Here is an 18,268-nt window from a genome sequence, read left to right on the forward strand (position 1 = left end):
CACGATCCCTCCTGTCCACACAGGACCGCGGGGCGGCCATATTTGTGTGGGGCGCGGCGAGGAGCGGGTGTGAGCGGAGGGGAGAGGAGGCGCAGGAGGACTCTTGTCACTGACTCACAGAGAAAGCATCTGACAGCGGAACCGCGTCCCCGCTTCGACACCGGCCGCGGCGCTCCCTGCCCTTGTAGCGGGACTCTGCCCTTCACCAAGATGGCGGCGTGGGCTTCGCCCCGTTCCAAGATGGCGGTGTGGCGACCCCGCCCCTTGGCGGCCGAGAGGGGCGGCGGCGCCCGGTGTCGCCGTTGTCCTTGCGGCGGCCGGGGCGGCGGGCGGGCGCGGAACCATGCTGGCCTTCGTGGTGAGGGCTGTGGTAAGTGCCGGCCGCGCTCCGAGGGCGGGGGCGCCGCGGGGACACCGGGTGCGGGGCCTGCAGCGGGTCGGTGACGGGACGGGGATGGGGGGGCGTGAGATAGCGGCGGGAGGGGACCGGTGGCGGCCGGGTGGCCCCGGGGAGGGGTGGTACAGGGCCGGCCCCGGGCCTCGACAGCGAGCAGGAGCCGCCGGTGGTCAGCGGCGACCTGGGCCGGGACCTGGGCCGCGTCCCCGCCGCCCGCGCTGGTTCTGCGGCGGGGGCCAGTCTGCAGCCTGGCGCTGCCATGGGGCGTTCGGAAGGGGCAGGAGGGCGGGAGGTGGCACCGCAAGGCTCCGGCGCAAAGGTCCACCCTGGCCCCAACCCCGGCATTGCTGCTGTCGGGGTCCAGCGCCGCTCCCTAAACCTGGAGGAGGAACAGGGCTTCCTCGGTTGGGACCGTGAGGACGGCGGTCGAGGCACGCTGCAGGCGTGCGTTTCTCTCGGATGACCGTCCCGGTTGTGAGGAGGGCTGGAAGGGGCCTGGGCACCGCTGTCGAGCCATGAGAGCGCTGCTCATCCCGGGTGGTGGCGGGCAGGGACGTTGCTCAAGTTAATCCTCCGAGCCGGCTTGGTTTCTTCACATGGCTTGAGGCAGCGCTGCGCGGTGGAGGGTCCGCCAGCGATGGAGGGCTTGGGGCAGGGTGGCAGCAGGGAAGGTGGACGCTGGCCATGGCGCATCAGGCGCGAGGGAAGCCCGAGTAGCAGCGATCTATGGCTGCAGGCTTCACCTTTAAAACACGCCTTTCCCTGCAAGCAGGGGGAAGCTTACACACACGGCAGAGCTGTCAGCCCCACGCCTGGCCTTAGCAATTGTTTATTGCAAGCACTGTCGGATCCACGGGGAGGAGGAGGCAGAGCGGGATGACAGCAGTTACATGATGGATTCGCTCCCTGAGCCACTTTCTCAGGGGCCAGGCAGGGCTGGTTGTCTCTGGGCTTGAGGGGTCTCCAGCTTCTAATTTTAAAATGAAAGAAAAAGACAAACCTCTGTCATCTGACACTAAATGTGGCCGTGCTGGGAATCAGACACTGCTCTGAAATTCCTTCTGCCTGCCGGCTGCAGGTGGATTTCCCACCAGCTTTGCAGGCTCTGGAAAAGGTCATCTGCCGCATTGGAACGTGGCTCAGGAGCAATGCCAGCCCGCAAGCTGGCCATGTCTGCACGCCCCACTCTCTGCTGGTGTTCGTTTTCCCTGTTGCTTGTGAGGAAAGGTGGACTGTTTGCTCTCTTTGCTGCCAGCTGCCTCCTCTGTTCAGCTGTGATCACTACTCCTCCTCCCACCAAATGCTTGAGTTTGACCTCAAAGCAAACAAGCAAAGGACATAAAAGAGGAAAGATACAGATCCACTCCACATTTTACCTTGCAGTGTTTTCAATTAATTTGGTTTGGGATTTTTCAGATTACCCCAGGGAAAATCTGAAACTGTTTGTTTGGAATCATCATGCTTGATCTTAGCTATGTAGAAGACTCTGCTTGTCTGCCCCTCAATTGATTAGACAGACATGAAGGAGGGAGTGATATTCCTTGTCACTGCACAGGTCTGTTGTTGTCCTGCTTTGGAGGTACTTTTTTATTTTTTAAGGGTTGACAACCCAGAACTCCCCAAAGTCTCAGCTTGCAATAATGACCACACATGCAGGAGGCATGAGGGCAGTTAAGATACCACGTGTAGCCCCAAACTGAATTTACTCCCATCTCCAACTAATCCTACCATCCCCTACAGTGATGCTGGGTCACTGTCTAGTTCCTGCGGGAGAGCTGTCCTCACCCAACACCCTCTGTCCACCTTTGCCTGAGCAAAGGGACTAAATCCCCCATCGCCCACATAAGTCCTCCCTGCAGCCTGGTGACAGCCCACACTGTCACCTGCTTCCAGGATGTAAATTGAGGCGTCTCCTGCCTGATGTTCGGGCTTCTCTCACAACAGCCGCTGTAGTTTCACGGTCCAGGCAAAGGCTGAGGGAACACCATCCCCAGCACTCTCACTTCTGCCATGGCTGGAGGCCCAGAGCTATTGATCGGGGAGACTCTGCCCACACAGTATTGATCAGCAAGCACTGACCAGGCAATGCAGGACTGACGGTCAGTGGCCATGGGAGGGCTTCCCAAAAGGCGCCTTCACGGCAGTTGATGCAACCTGATGGTCTGATCACCCCATCCTCTCCCGGGCCTGTGTCTGGCCTTGAGCCCTCCGATCAGAGCAGTCATATGGCAGTTTGCTAATGAGGTGACGCCCTGCACGGGCAGCACATTGTCAGGTGGAAGAGGAAACCGAAACAGGCCGAGGGAGAGGCTTACGATCTTTTCTGTCCTCCCAGCCATGGATAGGAAGCAGAAGCAAGCCCAGAAGGTACAGTATGCCCACACTGCCATGACTAACACCTTTCATTTCTTGCCAGCCCCACTCTCCTTTCATGCTTCAGTAATTCCCCCTTCTCTTGCTTCTCCGATCCTTGATCCCATAGTTCTTGCCAGGTCCTACAAAGGGCATAGAGCATTTTCTCTGGGGGCTCAGCACCCCGCAGAGGCTTTGCCACCTTGCATATTTAGCTCTTTCTTCTTCTCTGTGCTTAACTGCTGGGAGGAGGTGGGGGGACAGCTATTTTCTCATTGCCTTGGAAATCAAAGGGCATGTTCTCACTGGCTCTGCATCCTCAGTACACTGAGGATGCAAAGTCCAGAGTCCTGTAGGAGAGTGTCTGATTCAGTAGATCCAACAGAAGGGGAGGAGCAGAGGAAACTGAAAACCTCTAGATTACAATTTAAACATCTTCAAGCCAAAGGTGTCCAACCCTGTTCTCCCAAAAGGATGTTGTTATTCTTCTGGGGGAAGACTGGCAAGATAATTTCCTGGTTAGCAACTGGGTTTCCTCCATTTCTTTTCTCCACCCAGGAAAATGGTACAGTGCTTTTTAAAGCTTTCACTCCCACATGACCCCATCAGATCCCAGGTGCCTGTTGGCATCACCCACAATTTCTTGAACAGCTCTCCCTGTTCCATTCTCCAAAAACTCCTGTAATTTGGCCAGTCCCATACTGGTACAATGGGACAGAGGTTCTCTTAATATAGCTGGGTCCTCTAATATCTGGGAGGTTCACCAGCATAAAGGACAATAGCCTCAAAGCCTACATGTCACAGCCAATCCTTCCCTGACCATTGCTGGTGATGTTTGATCCCTGTCCAGTCAGAGAAGAGGCATTTTAATCCTGCCCCAAACTTACCTAAATTCTGCCTCCTCAAAGCCCAAAGGGTAGTTTGATTTGGCACAAGGGTTCTGCTTAATTTTCCAGCCTTACACTGTTGTAAGAAGTAATGAAACAGTTTCTGACAGAGTATGTAAGATGGATATTTCTTTCACAACTTACTTTCTTCCCACTTACCATGGGATGGAAGGGTTTGACTTTGTTGAACGCATGGAGACTCTCAGCTGGAAGGTGCTCAGAGCGTGGGAGATGTATCATTAACCTGGCAGCATTTCCTCTGATGAGCTGAGAATCAGTATCTTGGGAGATCAAGTTTCTTGTTTGCAGCTTTTCTGGATGCGCTACAACCATCTCTAGCATGCAGTCGGTAGACCTGCGCCTTGCGTTTGCGCTTTGTGTGCTCTGCTCCCATGCTGAGACACCCGTGTGCCCTCTGAGAGGCTGGGATGGAGACTCCCAGATCCAGGTTATTTGCTACCTCGTGCACATTAGGGGGAAGTTTTGTCTCGACATTTGCTCTGTGCTTTGCAGGCCAGGCCCTACGGCCTGCTGAAGCCGACAGCTTTAGGCAAGATCCCAGGCAGATTCCAACTTCACCAGGAAGCATTGCCCCATCTCCCCGTGCCGCCGCTCCAGCAAACGCTGGACCGTTACCTGCTGACTCTGCAGCCCATCATCAGCGAGGAGGAGCTGAACCACACGCAGGAGCTGGTGGCTGAGTTCCGCAAGCCAGGAGGCGTTGGGGAGAGGCTGCAGAAAGGCCTGGAGAGAAGAGCCAAGAAAACAGAGAACTGGGTAGGTCGGGACTCTGGCCCCAGGCTCTGGTTAGGGAGGGTGGAGGTCTGATGCACACCCCTCCAATGTCCTGGCTGCATCCACCGGCACCTGCGTTTCTATGGCATCACCTTCATGACCAGTCTGCTGCTGACCGCCCTGAGCTGTGCAAGCTCCTCACCAGGACTTGGGTGAACAGAAAGTTTTATGGCAGAACAGGGAGTCAGTGATCCTGTCTGTGGCTGCTGAAGCCTCTAACCTGTTAGCATCACACAGCTGCCCCAGGAAGTTGAAGGAAACCCTCTGCTCGAGCCCTGCTCCAAGAGCCCCCACTGCCTTGTGCAAATCCCCCTCTACCCTTCCACACGCAAAGCGTAAAACCCAACCAGTTTACAAAGTATGGGACAGAACTGGGGGCAGGATGCTGAGACCATTCAGCTGGGCTTGGGTCAAACAGCAGCAGACACCATGCCTGCATGTTGCCTTTCTCCGTCCCAGCTCTCAGACTGGTGGCTGAAGACAGCTTACCTGGAGTATCGCCTGCCAGTTGTGGTCCACTCCAGCCCAGGTGTGGTTTTACCTAAGCAGGATTTTCTGGATCGACAAGGTCAGCTCAGGTAAAGTCCTTTTCTACCTTCCCCTAGGTTTCAAATGGGATGAGCTGCTGGACAGGGAAGAGTGCGCTCAGGCTGATCGGGATAGAGAGTAATTAGCACATGGTCCCCAAGTCTGATAGCTGTGCTGTGCAAGAGGGCTGCACGGATAAGGAAAGGCTGCCAGGCTGTAAGGACACTCCTGGTTGCACCAGACTAAATATTCCATCAAGAAGGGAAACCAAAGAGTCCGGTGGTTCAGGGACTAAAAACCTAGGTTTTAGTCTTTGCTCTAGCACAGATCTTCGTTGCAAGATGGCCACATTGCTGGCTGGAGGCATTGTGAGGAGGTATCTGACACACTAAAGACTATGAGGCACTAAGAGTGTATGTGCAGTTAAAGGAGGCATAAAACCTAGCCCAGGCACATAAGAGACCAACCAGTAAGGCCTCTGGAGTTTGCTGGTTTAAAGGGATGGTAGAACCTGCTGCAGGGACTATTAGCCAGTCTGTTCCTGCAGGGGACTGGCCCCTGTTGTGTCATTTTACTTGGGGATTTATGGTTTGGAAAACTTAACAGTCCCCAGCCTCTCTCCACCCCCAGTTTTCCCTTGCAATCAAACCCTGACATGTCCTCTCTTCTTTGTGGGCTCCCTTTAATTTTTAACCACCACTACAACTATGTTAAATCCACCTGCAAAACTTTGGCATTGACCTTTATGCAGGGTTACCTTCGCCACAGTTACCAGTCATCGCTGCTCTGGCAGATTGAAAGTACCAGCCAGGGGAGCAGTAAGGCTGAGAACAAATCCTCCCTTCCACTCCCTTGGGTACACCTGAGCAGGGGTGCACAGGGTGAGCCTTACAGGGACAGTGCCAGACAAATGTCTTTGAAAGCTTTTTCTCATATTATTCATTCTCAAGTTATCCAAACAGAAGATAAGATCTGGAACACTACCAGTGCCCCAGCCAGTGTAATTGAGCAGCTGCATGAGAATCTGAGCTCCCATGTAAAATACTATTTAAATGTGTGTTTAGAGAGTTTTTAGCTGCAGAAAGTTTGACAGCATGGGTTGAAACTAAAGCTTCAGAAACCAGAAGGCAAGTTTAGAAAGTCGAATTCTCCATTCCTTAATCTGGCAACACTGCTGGCTGAAAACAAGTCAGCTAACCTCTCCCTTGCCTCCCTCTCAAGGCCTAACTCTGCTCCCAGGCTGTTTGCTCTCTGCAAAGGAACGCAGGCTCTCTGACTGCTGTTTCCCAGCTGTTCTACTTCCTCGGGTTTTGCAGTAAGGCTGGAAAACTTCCACTGAAAATTACTTTGCAGGATGCCTTATTTGTTTAACAGCCCTTAGGTTCCTGAAGTTACATCCTTTGATCTTTACTAGGGATAGGTAGGCTGAGCAAATCTAGATGACACTGCCTGCAAATGCCAAATGCTCGCACCACTTTAGAGCCTTTGAAGCTCATCTGACTGCAACCTCTTGTCACAGTAACCTCCTGCCTCCTTCCTCCCTTGCGTGGGTGGGAACTCCCAGGTCAGAGCAGGCCAACCCGTCATGCCCAAGCTAAGCAGTTTGATGTTACTTGTCACAGCCTCCCTCCCTACTGGGAGTTGGCACCAGCAGTGTTTATGTCGATCCTGGTAAATGCAACACCTTGGTGTCAGCATGCAGCATGTCTGCATTTGTTTCAGATCCCTCAATGCCAGAGGAATGCTCTTAAGAGTTGAATTAGCAGAACATTCATCGGGTAGGAACTAAGTCGGCAGTGGTGAGTCTTGGATGCAGGGACATACAGCTGCATCTTGGCTTGAAACTCAGAGGTGGCCCCTGGACAGGGAAGGACAGAAATCCTCTTTTCTTGTTGTTGCTTTAATGCTAAGACTCAGAACTAGGATGTGATAAAATCACAAGATGTCAGTAAAAAACACTGCATCTGGACTGAACCCTGCTTTCTTGAAAGTTCTCCAGAGTTCCTTGGTTATAGAGTAAGATACATAAAAAAAGAAAGTGCTGCATGGTAGGACTATCCAGCAATCTCAAATCACAACCCCAGCGGCCTGGCTGTATCAGCTAACCAGAGATGGGCACAATAGGGGCTTGGCAGAAAGGCTGAGAGAAGCTCTGCTAGCCCTCCTCAGCTAGTTCCTCATCCCCAGATGTTTTGCATTTGAATCTCAACTTGTCACGTTTGATATTTTTCCAGGTTTGCTGCCAAGCTGATCGAGGGCATCCTGGATTTCAAGACTATGATTGACAAGTGAGTTAGTGACCCTCCTGACTTCTCACGTGTTCCTTACTGTCATAGAGAGGCTGAGCTTAGCCAGTAGATCTCCCTTCCAAATGGAAAGGCAAGAGCAGACAGCGCATATTTGAAAAGAGATATTGTAATTAACATCACTGTTCACTGCCAAGGTGACCACCACTGGAAAAAAACAAATTTACTTTTCTTTCTTCATGTTCTTTGTTTACCATAATACTTTAACTGGCACGTGCTCATGCTTAGAGGGAGAGAGCTTGACTGACAGTCCTGTGGAGCTACATACTTTTGTTTGCCCACAGAACAAGTTACAGCTCAGGCAGCAGGAATTTGTTTCTCTTCTTTTGGGTTTCTGGTGTTTCCCATCTCCCAGCTAGACAGGATGAACTCTAGGGAAACTTGTTCCTCCCTACCCTTCTTCTTTTGATCACCAACAAACCTCTGCTGAACATGCCTTCTTTATATGCCAAAAATACATTTACCAACATCTTACCACATCACACCTTTACATCCAAATTCAGACAAGGCGCAGGGCCAACCGTGAGAAGTGTAGTTGGAGTGATCCATTGAGTCCCAGTCTAGTTCATGAGTCACAGATAGCACATCAGACACCTGCCACTCAAGATTATAGCTGAAAACCTCTTTTGGCCATTTCATCGGAAACAGTACATCTCCCACTATATTGTACCCTGGCTTCTCCTCTGTATGCTAAGCTATGTAATAGGTCCAGAGATCTATTACTCTGGCGTTACAGAGAAGATGGTGTTTTTCCCCTTCCCAAATGAAGGGCTGACAGACAGACATTTTTTGTAGTCCCTACTAAGAAAGCTGGTAGGAGTTGGGAAGGACCGCACCTTTTTTACACTGTCAGCACCAACACATTTAGGACTTGCTGGAGTGAGTGACAGGAGCTGCATGGCTGAGTCTGTGCCTGCCTTGTGTGGAAAATGCAGGGCTTCTCACTGCTGTATTTTCTCTTCCCCTTCCTCCTTACCTTGCTGTATCTCCAGTGAGACCCTCCCAGTGGAGCACCTGGGTGGGAAGCCCCTCTGCATGAACCAGTACTACCAGATCCTCTCATCCTGCCGTATTCCCGGGCCCAAGCGGGACTCCATTGTCAACTACGCTAAAGGCAAAAAGCAGTCCAGACACATCACAGTGGTTCACAACTTCCAGGTACGGCAGCTCCTGAGCTTTCAGGGAGGTTCATTTAGATGCAGGTGTCCCTTTCATTTAGCTGTAGCCCAGAGGAAAGGGAACAGAAAGTCTCTGCCCACAAGGTTTGCCTCACCAGGGATTCACTCCTGCTCCCTTTATCCCCTTTGGCCTTAGCTAGCCAAAAGCTGGGATTGCTGTGTGCGAGCAACAGGCAGTAGAGGCAGAAAAACGCCCTCTTCCTCTGTTTCTTGTCCCTGCAATTTCTGACTCTCAAAGCCCAGAGATGATGTCTGTAATTGGAAATTCCAAGTGGAAATTGGATAACAAGCCCTACTACCATCAGTGAGTCTCAGAAACGGGAATTCCTCATGTGTTTTGGCCCTCGTTACTTCTTAATCTGAGTTTCTTAAAACCTGCAAGGGAAGTTGGACTCAGCTCTCAATTCTGAGCATCCTTCAAAAGTCTGCTTACAAGTCAGCTTCTTAGGTCTTACCTCCTCAAAGTGGCTGCTCCATGTTTCTGAGGCTGGATAATAAAGATCTTTCATGTTCTGTCTCTGTCCTTTTCTGCTCTTCTCACCTTCAGTTCTTTGAGCTGGATGTTTACAACAGTGATGGAAGTCCCCTTACCACTGACCAGCTCTTCATTCAGCTGGAGAAGATATGGAACACCTCCCTCCAGACAAACAAAGAACCTATTGGGATCCTCACCACCAACCACCGAAACAGCTGGGCAAAAGCCTACAACAACCTTCTGAAAGGTCTGTAGAGCTCATAACGTGCAAGTGCTAACAAACACCATGAATGGTTGAACTACCAACCGCACCGCTGTGCTCTGCTTAGTTCTTTCCTTCGGAAGCTTGTTCTGGACAGATAATGTGAGCTTTCCACCGCAAAGAAGCAACTTGGTTTCATTGCAAAATATTGTTATTTCTGTTTTAGAAGGTACACAGATGAAGTCTGAAGCTTGGTTTGTTAGACCTGAAATTCTGGAGTTTGTTGCCCTGCAAATGGGTGGGATGTAAGAACCATGAAAAAAAGGAGGGTGAATGCAGCATGTTCCCATCTGTAACCCAGCTGGCTACCATTTTAATTACTGTATGCACCGATATGACCAATTTTATATTGAATTACAATGGCAATCCAACCAGCCTGGGTCTTTCAGACCTGCTCTTTCGAATTTAAATATTCCTTCAGTTAAAATGCAAGTTTTTTAACTCCCATTTCTTATTTGCTGTTCATTTCTCTCCCAGATAAGACCAACAAGGAATCTGTGCGTACAATTGAGAAGAGCATTTGCACTGTCTGCCTCGATGCACCTATGCCACGGGTGTCTGACGACATCTACAAGAGCCGTGTGGCCGCTCAGATGCTGCATGGTGGAGGCAGTCGCTGGAACAGTGGGAACCGATGGTTTGACAAAACCCTTCAAGTAAGTGCTGATGGTCTAAAGAAACGGAAGACATGGGTTTGGAGGAGATGCTTTTTTTCTGATACTACAAAGGTCCAAGAAATCCCAGAATACTTTTGCAAGAAGTTTCTCCTCATATCAATAGAGTGGAGAAACAGGGGAGACAAGGCGTGGTGGCTGACAGTATGCGTTCCTATAGTTTCCCTTGCAGTCACCACAAGCACTTGTTCCTGCCTCAGGGACTTTTGTTTCTTGTATTGCCTCTGCCCACGCTTATTCAGCATAGAAATTCTTTGTACTCCTTGTAAATCAATTTTCTGCCTGCGGTGAACAATGCCTCATCTGCTTGGAGGCAGCCCAAATGCAGGGAGGTCTGTTCCTTGTATCTCCCCTAGGCTTGTCACTTTCCTGCTTCTGCCAGAAGCTGCCCAATGGTGTGTTTGTTTTGGGTTTTTTTTTTTTAAACATCAGCTGCCATCCCACAGCATCCCTCTGATCTCTTCTTCAATCTTGTCAAGAGTCTTTAACAGCAGCTGCTATTTGAGCTTCCCCTTCATTAGTTGGTATATCCTGGCTTGTGGATAGTAGCAATGGTGCTTCAAAAGATTCTGCTCATACCTGAACTCTTTATAATGTTTTCAGCCATTTTGTTCCTATCTGGAACTCCTGATTGATGGGATAAAGGTTAGATGTTCCAGCTAATTGAAAAGTAAGGATAAGTCAGCACGTATTATGTGTGCATCTAAGCATATCAAACCCATTGAACCACTCTGTATTGCCAGGACACTGAGCACACCAATATATCTATCAGGCACACTCTGGATACGGTTAATTTTGCAAAATTCTTAACAGTGCTATCAGATCTAGACCTACTGCAAGGCTTCCGTTGCTGTTCTGCTAAACAAGATACCTCTGCGCTACCTTTCCAGTGCACAAGGATAGGATCATTGTCTATTCTGATACAAAGCAGGAAGATACTAAGATCTCTCTGGGTAGCTCCTGCTTCACACGCTGAATGTCTCTTCAACACTGTCCTCTCATGCCTCTCTCATAGTTCATCATTGCTGAAGATGGCTCCTGTGGTCTTGTATATGAGCACGCTCCCTCAGAAGGCCCACCCATTGTTGCTCTTCTGGATCACATCGTAGAGTACACGTGAGTCCTGCCTCCTCTGCCTTTTCCTCAGCATTGGAGATAGATAGGTTTAAAACCTATTGCTTCCCCAAGAACATGCCCCATCACAGCTCACCTCCTAAGAATTTGTTTTGGAGAAAGGGTAGTGGTATGCTAATTAGGTATTGCAGTTCTTGTATTCACAAAGAGAATTGAGCGGCCAAGCTACCCTGATCAGTTTTGCTACTGCTTCCATTCTCAGGGCATTACACTGTTCACAGTTAACTGGACTTTTGCCTGGTACCAGTGTTTCTTTTGGGCAGAAGGCGCAGAAGACATTTCATTCATACCCTTCAAAAACCACTGTAATGGCACTGTGAAGAATTTTTCAGCCTGTGACTAGTATCACACAGTGTTAGGGATGATCCCAGGCTCTAGTGTGCTTACCTGAGCTTCATGTTAAAGGTCTGGTTAAACATAATCATTTCTCTACGCAGAAAGAAACCTGAGCTGGTAAGATCGCCCATGATTCCTTTGCCGATGCCCAAAAAGCTGCGGTTTAACATCACCCCAGAAATCAAGAACGACATAGAGAAGGCAAAGCAGAACATCAACATGTAAGTATGAAGCAGCAGGGAGGCCTGGTGAGTGACTAATTCACGTCCACTGTTTTGGAATGTGTCAGTGGTTTAAATGAGGCTTCCCCCACTGCAGCCAGGGAGTTTCCCCAGTGACTTCTTGGGTCAACAACACTGAACCCAGCTGAAAAAAACATTGAAGCCACCTGCTGGGAATCAAGTCAGAGGTGCTAGAAGTGGGTAATTGCTGATCTATCCCACTTCACTGAGAAATAGCAAGGCTTTGCTAGATCTAACTAGGGATACTAGAGCACAGACACACACGCACACATCTGCCCTGGGGAATATTTTCAGTAATGGCCAAAAAAGTTCATCTCCATAGCACTGCCCAAACAAGTCTGCATGTGACTGAGTTCTTTCTGTCCCTGTATAGATCAGATCCAAGTAACCTGTCCTCTCTGAGCCTTGTGAAAGCAAAGTCCATACCTTTATGTTACAAGAACAAGAAATGGGCAAAGGAACACTTCACTTCCTCTTTCTTTCCTTGCAGAATGGTTGAAGACCTAGATATCAAAGTCATGGTCTTTCATCAATTTGGGAAAACCTTCCCCAAGTCAGAGAAGATAAGTCCTGATGCTTTTATCCAGCTGGCCTTGCAGCTAGCATATTACAGGTAAGACCACCAGTAGGTAACTTCTCAACCCCTTCACCATCAGACTCAGATATGTGAGCTCGATAAAGGCATCATGGACAAGTCTCTCACAGGCTGCCATGGCCTGCTTCCTAAATCCCATGTTTTCCCCATGCACTGGGGCTGAACAGCAAATCTCACTTGTGGCAGCTGCCGAGCAACAGGTCAGATTAACCCCTCTGTGTGTGTACAATCACAGTAAGGAAGCATCAGAGATCTGCTGTCAATCGGACTCACTCACATAAAGTCTTCCCTTTCCCCCCAGTTCTTATGCTTCACTAGAGGCCACTCCTTTCAGGACAAACTCACTTCTGTGACTTCCTTCTTCATCTGACAGGATGTACGGCCATGCCTGTGCCACGTATGAGAGTGCATCGCTAAGGATGTTCCGCCTGGGCCGCACAGACACCATTCGCTCCACTTCTGTAGACTCTCTGAAGTTTGTGCAATCGATGGACAGCCCTGACAAATCGGTGAGGATCTCAAAGAAGTGGAGTAAGAGGACTCCACTCCAGAAAAAGAAGCAAGCTGCTTATTTGGCTAATCCTGTGTCAGCTGGTTTCAGCTGAGCAGAACTGCACCCAATATGAAGTTGAGCTAAACCATAGCTTGGAGTATATAATTACACACCCTGGGATTCGTTTGGCTTTCCTTTCACATGTGTTGAAAGCGTGGGAAACAACGTGGACTTTTCTAATCCCACTAGAAAGAAGTATTTCTCCTCTAAAAGTCTGTTTAGCGACTCAAACTAAGCTGTGCTACTGATGGATTGAGAACTCCATTCAGAGTGAAGTAACACAGCCAAACAAAATGATTTAAAAATAAAATCTAGTAAATCTAAAAATTAGTCTAGTATAGACACACAAGGCAGAAATGCCCTCTATCCTAGAGGAACAGCCAAAATTAGGTTTTCCATTCTGCAGAAAAACTGTAATTACAGACAGATTTGTATGTTCTCAGGACCAGGAGAAAACAGACTTGCTGAGGAGAGCTACCCAGGCCCACAGGGAATACACGGATATGGTGAGTGTCCTCTATGCAGAATCTGGGTTTTACATAGCAAATGAGGGTCCTGGTGAAAGATGACTTTAAAAGCTTTCTCTGCTGACATAGTGATGTGGCTATTAGTGCTGTTGCATAAGTCTAACTCTGATCTGACAGTACTCTAGGCCACAGACTGAATGCTTTCTCTCTAGCTAGTGGTTTAAGTGTCCCTTGTGACTGACCTAAAGGAGAGAATCAAATATGAAAATAGTTTCAGTTCTCACTGCCACTGTTGCTGATAAATGCCAAAGATACATGAAGACCCCTTAAACCAGAGGGAGCCCATAGGCAGGAACTGTAAGGTTGGTTTCAGTGCGTGTTTTAATTTCGTCTTACAAATGAGGATGACAGTTTGTCCTGAAGGCAAGATCTAATTTCCTTCTAACTTTCAACACTTAAGAGATTTTTTAGAATTTTTTTTTTCTTTCACCGAAAAAGACTGATAGTTTTGCTCGCTTGCCTGCTAGACAGGCTTTCATCTAGTCTTCCTTTCTTACAGGCAATACGGGGCAATGCAATAGACCGCCACCTCTTAGGCTTGAAGCTTCAAGCTATTGAGGACCTAGTGAGCATACCTGAACTGTTCATGGACACAGCCTATGCTGTTGCAATGCACTTCAATCTCTCAACCAGCCAGGTAGGACTCACCTGAACAAAGCTGGAAATGCGCTCTGTTTTCATTGCCTTTCTTCTCTGTATTTCTCCTTCGTTTCCTTCTGTTTGAAACTAATCTTCATTTGGGGACAGAAATGTTTAAACCTGCCACCAGATCTGCAGCTTTATGGGATTGATCTTATAGCTGCCACTGTCCCTCTCAACCCTGTAAAACACCAGCATAACCAAGGCCAAGATCACTAGGAGGGTTTTGTGTCCACCTGCAAGTGATAGCAATTGAAGTTACCTGCCAGAATAGCTTTACATGGATCTGCTGTGCTGTGATTCTTACTTGTGACTTACTACAAGCTTATCTTGGGGAGAAGTACTCCTTTTCAAATGCATAGGAAAACACATCAGTACTAAATGGCAGAATCCAGCATGTGTGCGGAGGTAAGTGGGTCTGACCTAAAAGGCCCTCTTGTAGATAGTTTCCATGAGACGGCAGTTTCTTCTGCTGTTGAGAGCGCTGTTGGTATTCGATGGCCACATTTCTCTCTGGCTGGTTAGAAGATTCTAATCACATTTTCTCCACAGGTCCCAGCAAAGACAGACTGTGTGATGTGTTTTGGTCCCGTGGTTCCAGATGGCTATGGAATCTGTTACAACCCTATGGATGAACACATCAATTTTGCAATTTCAGCATTCAACAGCTGTGCTGACACAAACGCAGCCCGCATGGCACATTATCTTGAGAAAGCACTGCTAGACATGAGGATTTTGCTCCAGTCCACTCCCAAATCCAAACTGTAAGAGGCAAACGTGATGCAAAACCCCAACTAAAGGGGCCATCCCTCATGCACTGAAGTTCCCAGTTCCTCAGAAAATGATTGAGGGGACAGCTCGCCCTGGAACGTAGGAGGACATCTACCATTTGTTTTCAGCAAGAGGTTACTGAATAGTCATCCACAGGTATTAGTGGTGAAAAGAAACCCTGTCTTAAGCTGAAGTAGAACTGACTGGTCCTCTTCCATCAATGCAAAGTGCACCTTCCTGTCCTCAGAGAGGACTGAAATATGTTTTTTTTATAGAACTTGCTGTAAAGGAATACAGAAAGCACAGTCCTTACCAGTATATCTAAAATAGATGGTGAGGAAGGTAGTTCTCCAGAAAAAGTAGGGAATGTTTATTATATGATGGAACTACTCTAAGACCAAGTCTTTTTGCTGGTTTCGTCTTCTGAAGAGCACAGCATCTTTCAAACGCAATTGAAGATCTTAATGTTTTGCTGGAGCAGCATAACCATTGAACTTTGGCAAGGGGAGAAAGTTCTTAAGTCAGAGCAGATCCAGTCTCATTAGAATGCACTGCACTCTATGTCCCAGGCACTCTGGCCATGACATGCTTTACAGGCCTAGGAATGTTCCCTTCCCCTCGTTTTAGGATGCTGGGATCTCCTTTCTGTTGCACTGACCCTATTAACAATAGAATATCATTCACTACAAACTAAGGTGGATTTTTTTGTTGTTGTTGTTCTGGGCTTTTTTGTAAGCTTGCAGTTGTGGTCCTAGCCACAAATCAATCGTCAGGCTCAGCATAAAGCTTTTTCCCCACAAAACTTCTCTCTCGCACAGGTTTTGCTAGCTTTGGCTTTATGTACCTTAACATTTGGACAGATGAGAAGGGACTGCCTATATGCGTTTAGCAGGACACTTGCTTCATTGTACCCTTCTTTGGAATCAAGGAAAAGGAACAGATGCTGACCTTCAGTTTACTACCCAGGCCACATGCCTAGTCTCATTCAGGGCACACATTAACCCAATGTGGTTTTACACCTTGCTTTCAGAAACAACATATTTGTGCATAATGCGTCATGCCTAAGTTGTGGACAAATAAGAATGTTTCTGATCAGGAACTCCAGAACATACTTCCATTTCTGGCCCACAGAGTTCAAATCTGTTAGAGCCAAAGGAAAAAACAGCTGCAAAATCATGCTTCGTTCACACCACTCTATTTTAACAAGGCAGGGAATCTTGAAAAGCAGGAAGAAAGCTAAGAACATGTACACACTGTAGGTATTTGCCCACCGTGGCAGCCATTGTTCCTGCAGTAGCAGTACTGCACCTTCTCTGCCACTCGGGAGTTTTTTCTTACTGCAGTGTTACTCATATTTGTGCCAGCTCTATTCTGTGAGAGAATGATATCATGATAGTGTTTTCATCTTCAGTTGACGAACTTGAGACAGTAAAAGATTATATATAAACATTAACATACAATTTTAACATAGGAATTTTTGTAAGCACTACTTCCAATGAATCTGCCAGAATCCAAGCTCCTGACTATGCTTTTATTTAGTAAAGCCGTATGGTAATGAAGAATTCTAGTGCTATTTCTGCAACAGGAATTTAATACTTAAATTGCACACCCTTCAAGACTTGGCTACTGGGACATCACCATAAACAAGAAGCGTTAGGAGTCTGATGGCCTGTTACAGGAGAATATTTGATCATAATTGCTACTTTTCTGATCATCGAACAGCAAGGAACATGATCCAAGTGCCTTGGTGAACCTACATGAAGAAATTTGCACTAAACCTGTTTAAAGTAAAAGAAAAAAAAAAAAATCATTCTAACTTGCTTCCTGAAAGATACAAGCCAGCACTACTGCATTTTTTCCTAAAAGGATGTTATTTCAAAGCTTCTTACACCTAAACAAACATTAAAAAGGAGAATTTAACTGAAACTCACCTGCACAGCCAATGATTGTATGAACTGCCACTTTCACATCATCTACATGGATTTAGTTCATCTTTTAGGATAATCCTGAGTGGAGTGAGATAGTCTAAAAAAACCCAAAAGGAGCACTACAAACCTGTGAGCACGCGTCCCTGCTCTGTCGACTCCTCTGTGTAAGTTAGACTGAAAACTACAAAAGCATACTCAGTATTATCACAGTTAAGGGATTGTGTAAATACTACATAAAAGACCAAACCTTGCTGGAAAAACATCTGGGTTTACAGAGCCTTTTATGTTGGAAAAAAAATATAATATTCCTTTTGCCAAAGCAATCCTCCCCCCATACTGAATCAACCTCTCTTGCTAAAGGATGAGTTATTTTTCCCGGTCTGCAATGCCTTCAACAGTATTGCCACTTAAGTATTTGAGACTGGCCCTTTTCTGCTTCTGTCTCCCAAGTGAAAGGCTCTCAAAGGAAAGTGCCTATTAAAGATTAAGCAGAAGTACACTCTGCCGTGACAGTTATCTCTGAAGATGGGATTGATCTATTCCAGATCTAAATCTGGATATCTAGCTTCAGCAGAGTACAGCTGCAAGAAGCAGACTATCGCATTGAAAGAGATACAAGATTCATAAACCACTTAATGCATATATACAGAGCTGAAATTCAGATGAATGAAGCTGATTTTTGAAGTGCTTGAAAGGACACGAATGTCATTACACAGTTTCTCCTTTAAAAAGTCTTTTCTTATTGAACAAGTTCTAAAATGTTCCGATTCATACCTTCTTGATATTTTTGGTGACGACTTACTGAATACTATTCTCCCTGTTTTATCAAGAGATGTCCATTGTCTTAAAGGGATACTAAGTACAAGAAACTTAAGTTCCAGAAAAACTACCAATTTGGAACAAATAATTTAAGAAATGCATAGACTGAAAATATTCAGATAACTCTTGGGGTATGAGTGCAATTTATGACACAGCCCGGTAGTGTTGCATGCTTTGCTGGCTAGCTGTGTTAAAAACTTGTTTCAGTAGTGTAATCAATGTCATGCAGAGTTTTGAAGTGTTCTTTGAATAAACTGAAACACAATAAACAGATAAGTGCTACAAAAAGACTTAAATCTCCTTAGACACTGCAGAATTTATATTACTACGCTTATGGGAGGATGTTTGTGTGGGGAGAGCAAGAACAGTGAACCACAGCGTTCTGTCACCTTCCTTTTATTGTCTTAGAATCTCCATCCAGCCCCCTTGAGTACAGGGGAGGAACAGAAAGCATCTGCTTGCAAAGCCACATATTCCAAAGAAAATATTCAATTTCAGAAAACTAGTGGCAGGAGACTTCATACAAGTGTAGATAATAAGGCAGAGCTCAAATCTTTTTCCTGCACAGCACCATTTAGTTAAGAAAATCCATGGGATCACTAAGGAATTTCTACTATATCAAGTATTGCAAAGATTTCTGGAAAGGTACAGCAAAAGTAGGCAGAAGATGCAGATTACAAACAACTCAGAGAACAGAGAGTTTATTATAGTGTCTTAACAAGAGCTCTTCTTCCTCTCCCTTACTCCTAAGAATTACTGTAGGAAGCTTGGGTTTGAAGGCAACGTGAAGTGGAACAGCTTTTTACACTACACTGCTCTCCACCAGGAGATGAAACCCCTTCTCTGTGCTCTAGTTCTCAATAGGTGCTT

At 47.1% G+C, this 18,268-nt stretch overlaps 1 protein-coding gene across 3 annotated transcripts; it reads left to right on the forward strand.

Moving 5' to 3' along the window:
* Positions 1 to 59: 59 nt before the first annotated feature.
* CRAT (carnitine O-acetyltransferase) lies at positions 60 to 17,686 on the forward strand. Of its 3 annotated transcripts, XM_064468939.1 has the most exons (15): positions 60 to 374; positions 2,662 to 2,764; positions 4,150 to 4,413; positions 4,891 to 5,009; positions 7,194 to 7,247; positions 8,258 to 8,423; positions 8,991 to 9,165; positions 9,658 to 9,836; positions 10,870 to 10,970; positions 11,426 to 11,545; positions 12,057 to 12,179; positions 12,535 to 12,670; positions 13,158 to 13,220; positions 13,741 to 13,878; positions 14,433 to 17,686. In XM_064468939.1, the coding sequence occupies exons 1-15, from the start codon at positions 211 to 213 to the stop codon at positions 14,646 to 14,648; spliced, it is 2,121 nt and encodes a 706-aa protein (XP_064325009.1). In that variant the 5' UTR covers positions 60 to 210; the 3' UTR covers positions 14,649 to 17,686. The 3 variants fall into 3 exon arrangements, with proteins under 3 accessions (XP_064325009.1, XP_064325011.1, XP_064325010.1); XM_064468941.1 differs by lacking the exon at positions 2,662 to 2,764 and having other exon boundaries at positions 233 to 370; XM_064468940.1 differs by lacking the exon at positions 60 to 374 and having other exon boundaries at positions 469 to 2,764.
* The last annotated feature ends 582 nt before the right edge of the window (positions 17,687 to 18,268 follow it).

The sequence above is a fragment of the Phalacrocorax carbo genome, chromosome 18, assembly GCF_963921805.1.
Source record: "Phalacrocorax carbo chromosome 18, bPhaCar2.1, whole genome shotgun sequence".
NCBI lineage: Eukaryota > Metazoa > Chordata > Aves > Suliformes > Phalacrocoracidae > Phalacrocorax > Phalacrocorax carbo.

Coding starts and splice junctions, on each gene's coding strand:
- CRAT (XM_064468939.1), top strand. CDS start 211: ATGGCGGCGTGGGCTTCGCCCCGTTCCAAGATGGCGGTGTGGCGACCC. Junction 8,424..8,990: donor CAGTGGTTCACAACTTCCAG/GTACGGCAGCTC, acceptor TCTCACCTTCAG/TTCTTTGAGCTGGATGTTTA. Junction 12,671..13,157: donor TGGACAGCCCTGACAAATCG/GTGAGGATCTCA, acceptor GTATGTTCTCAG/GACCAGGAGAAAACAGACTT.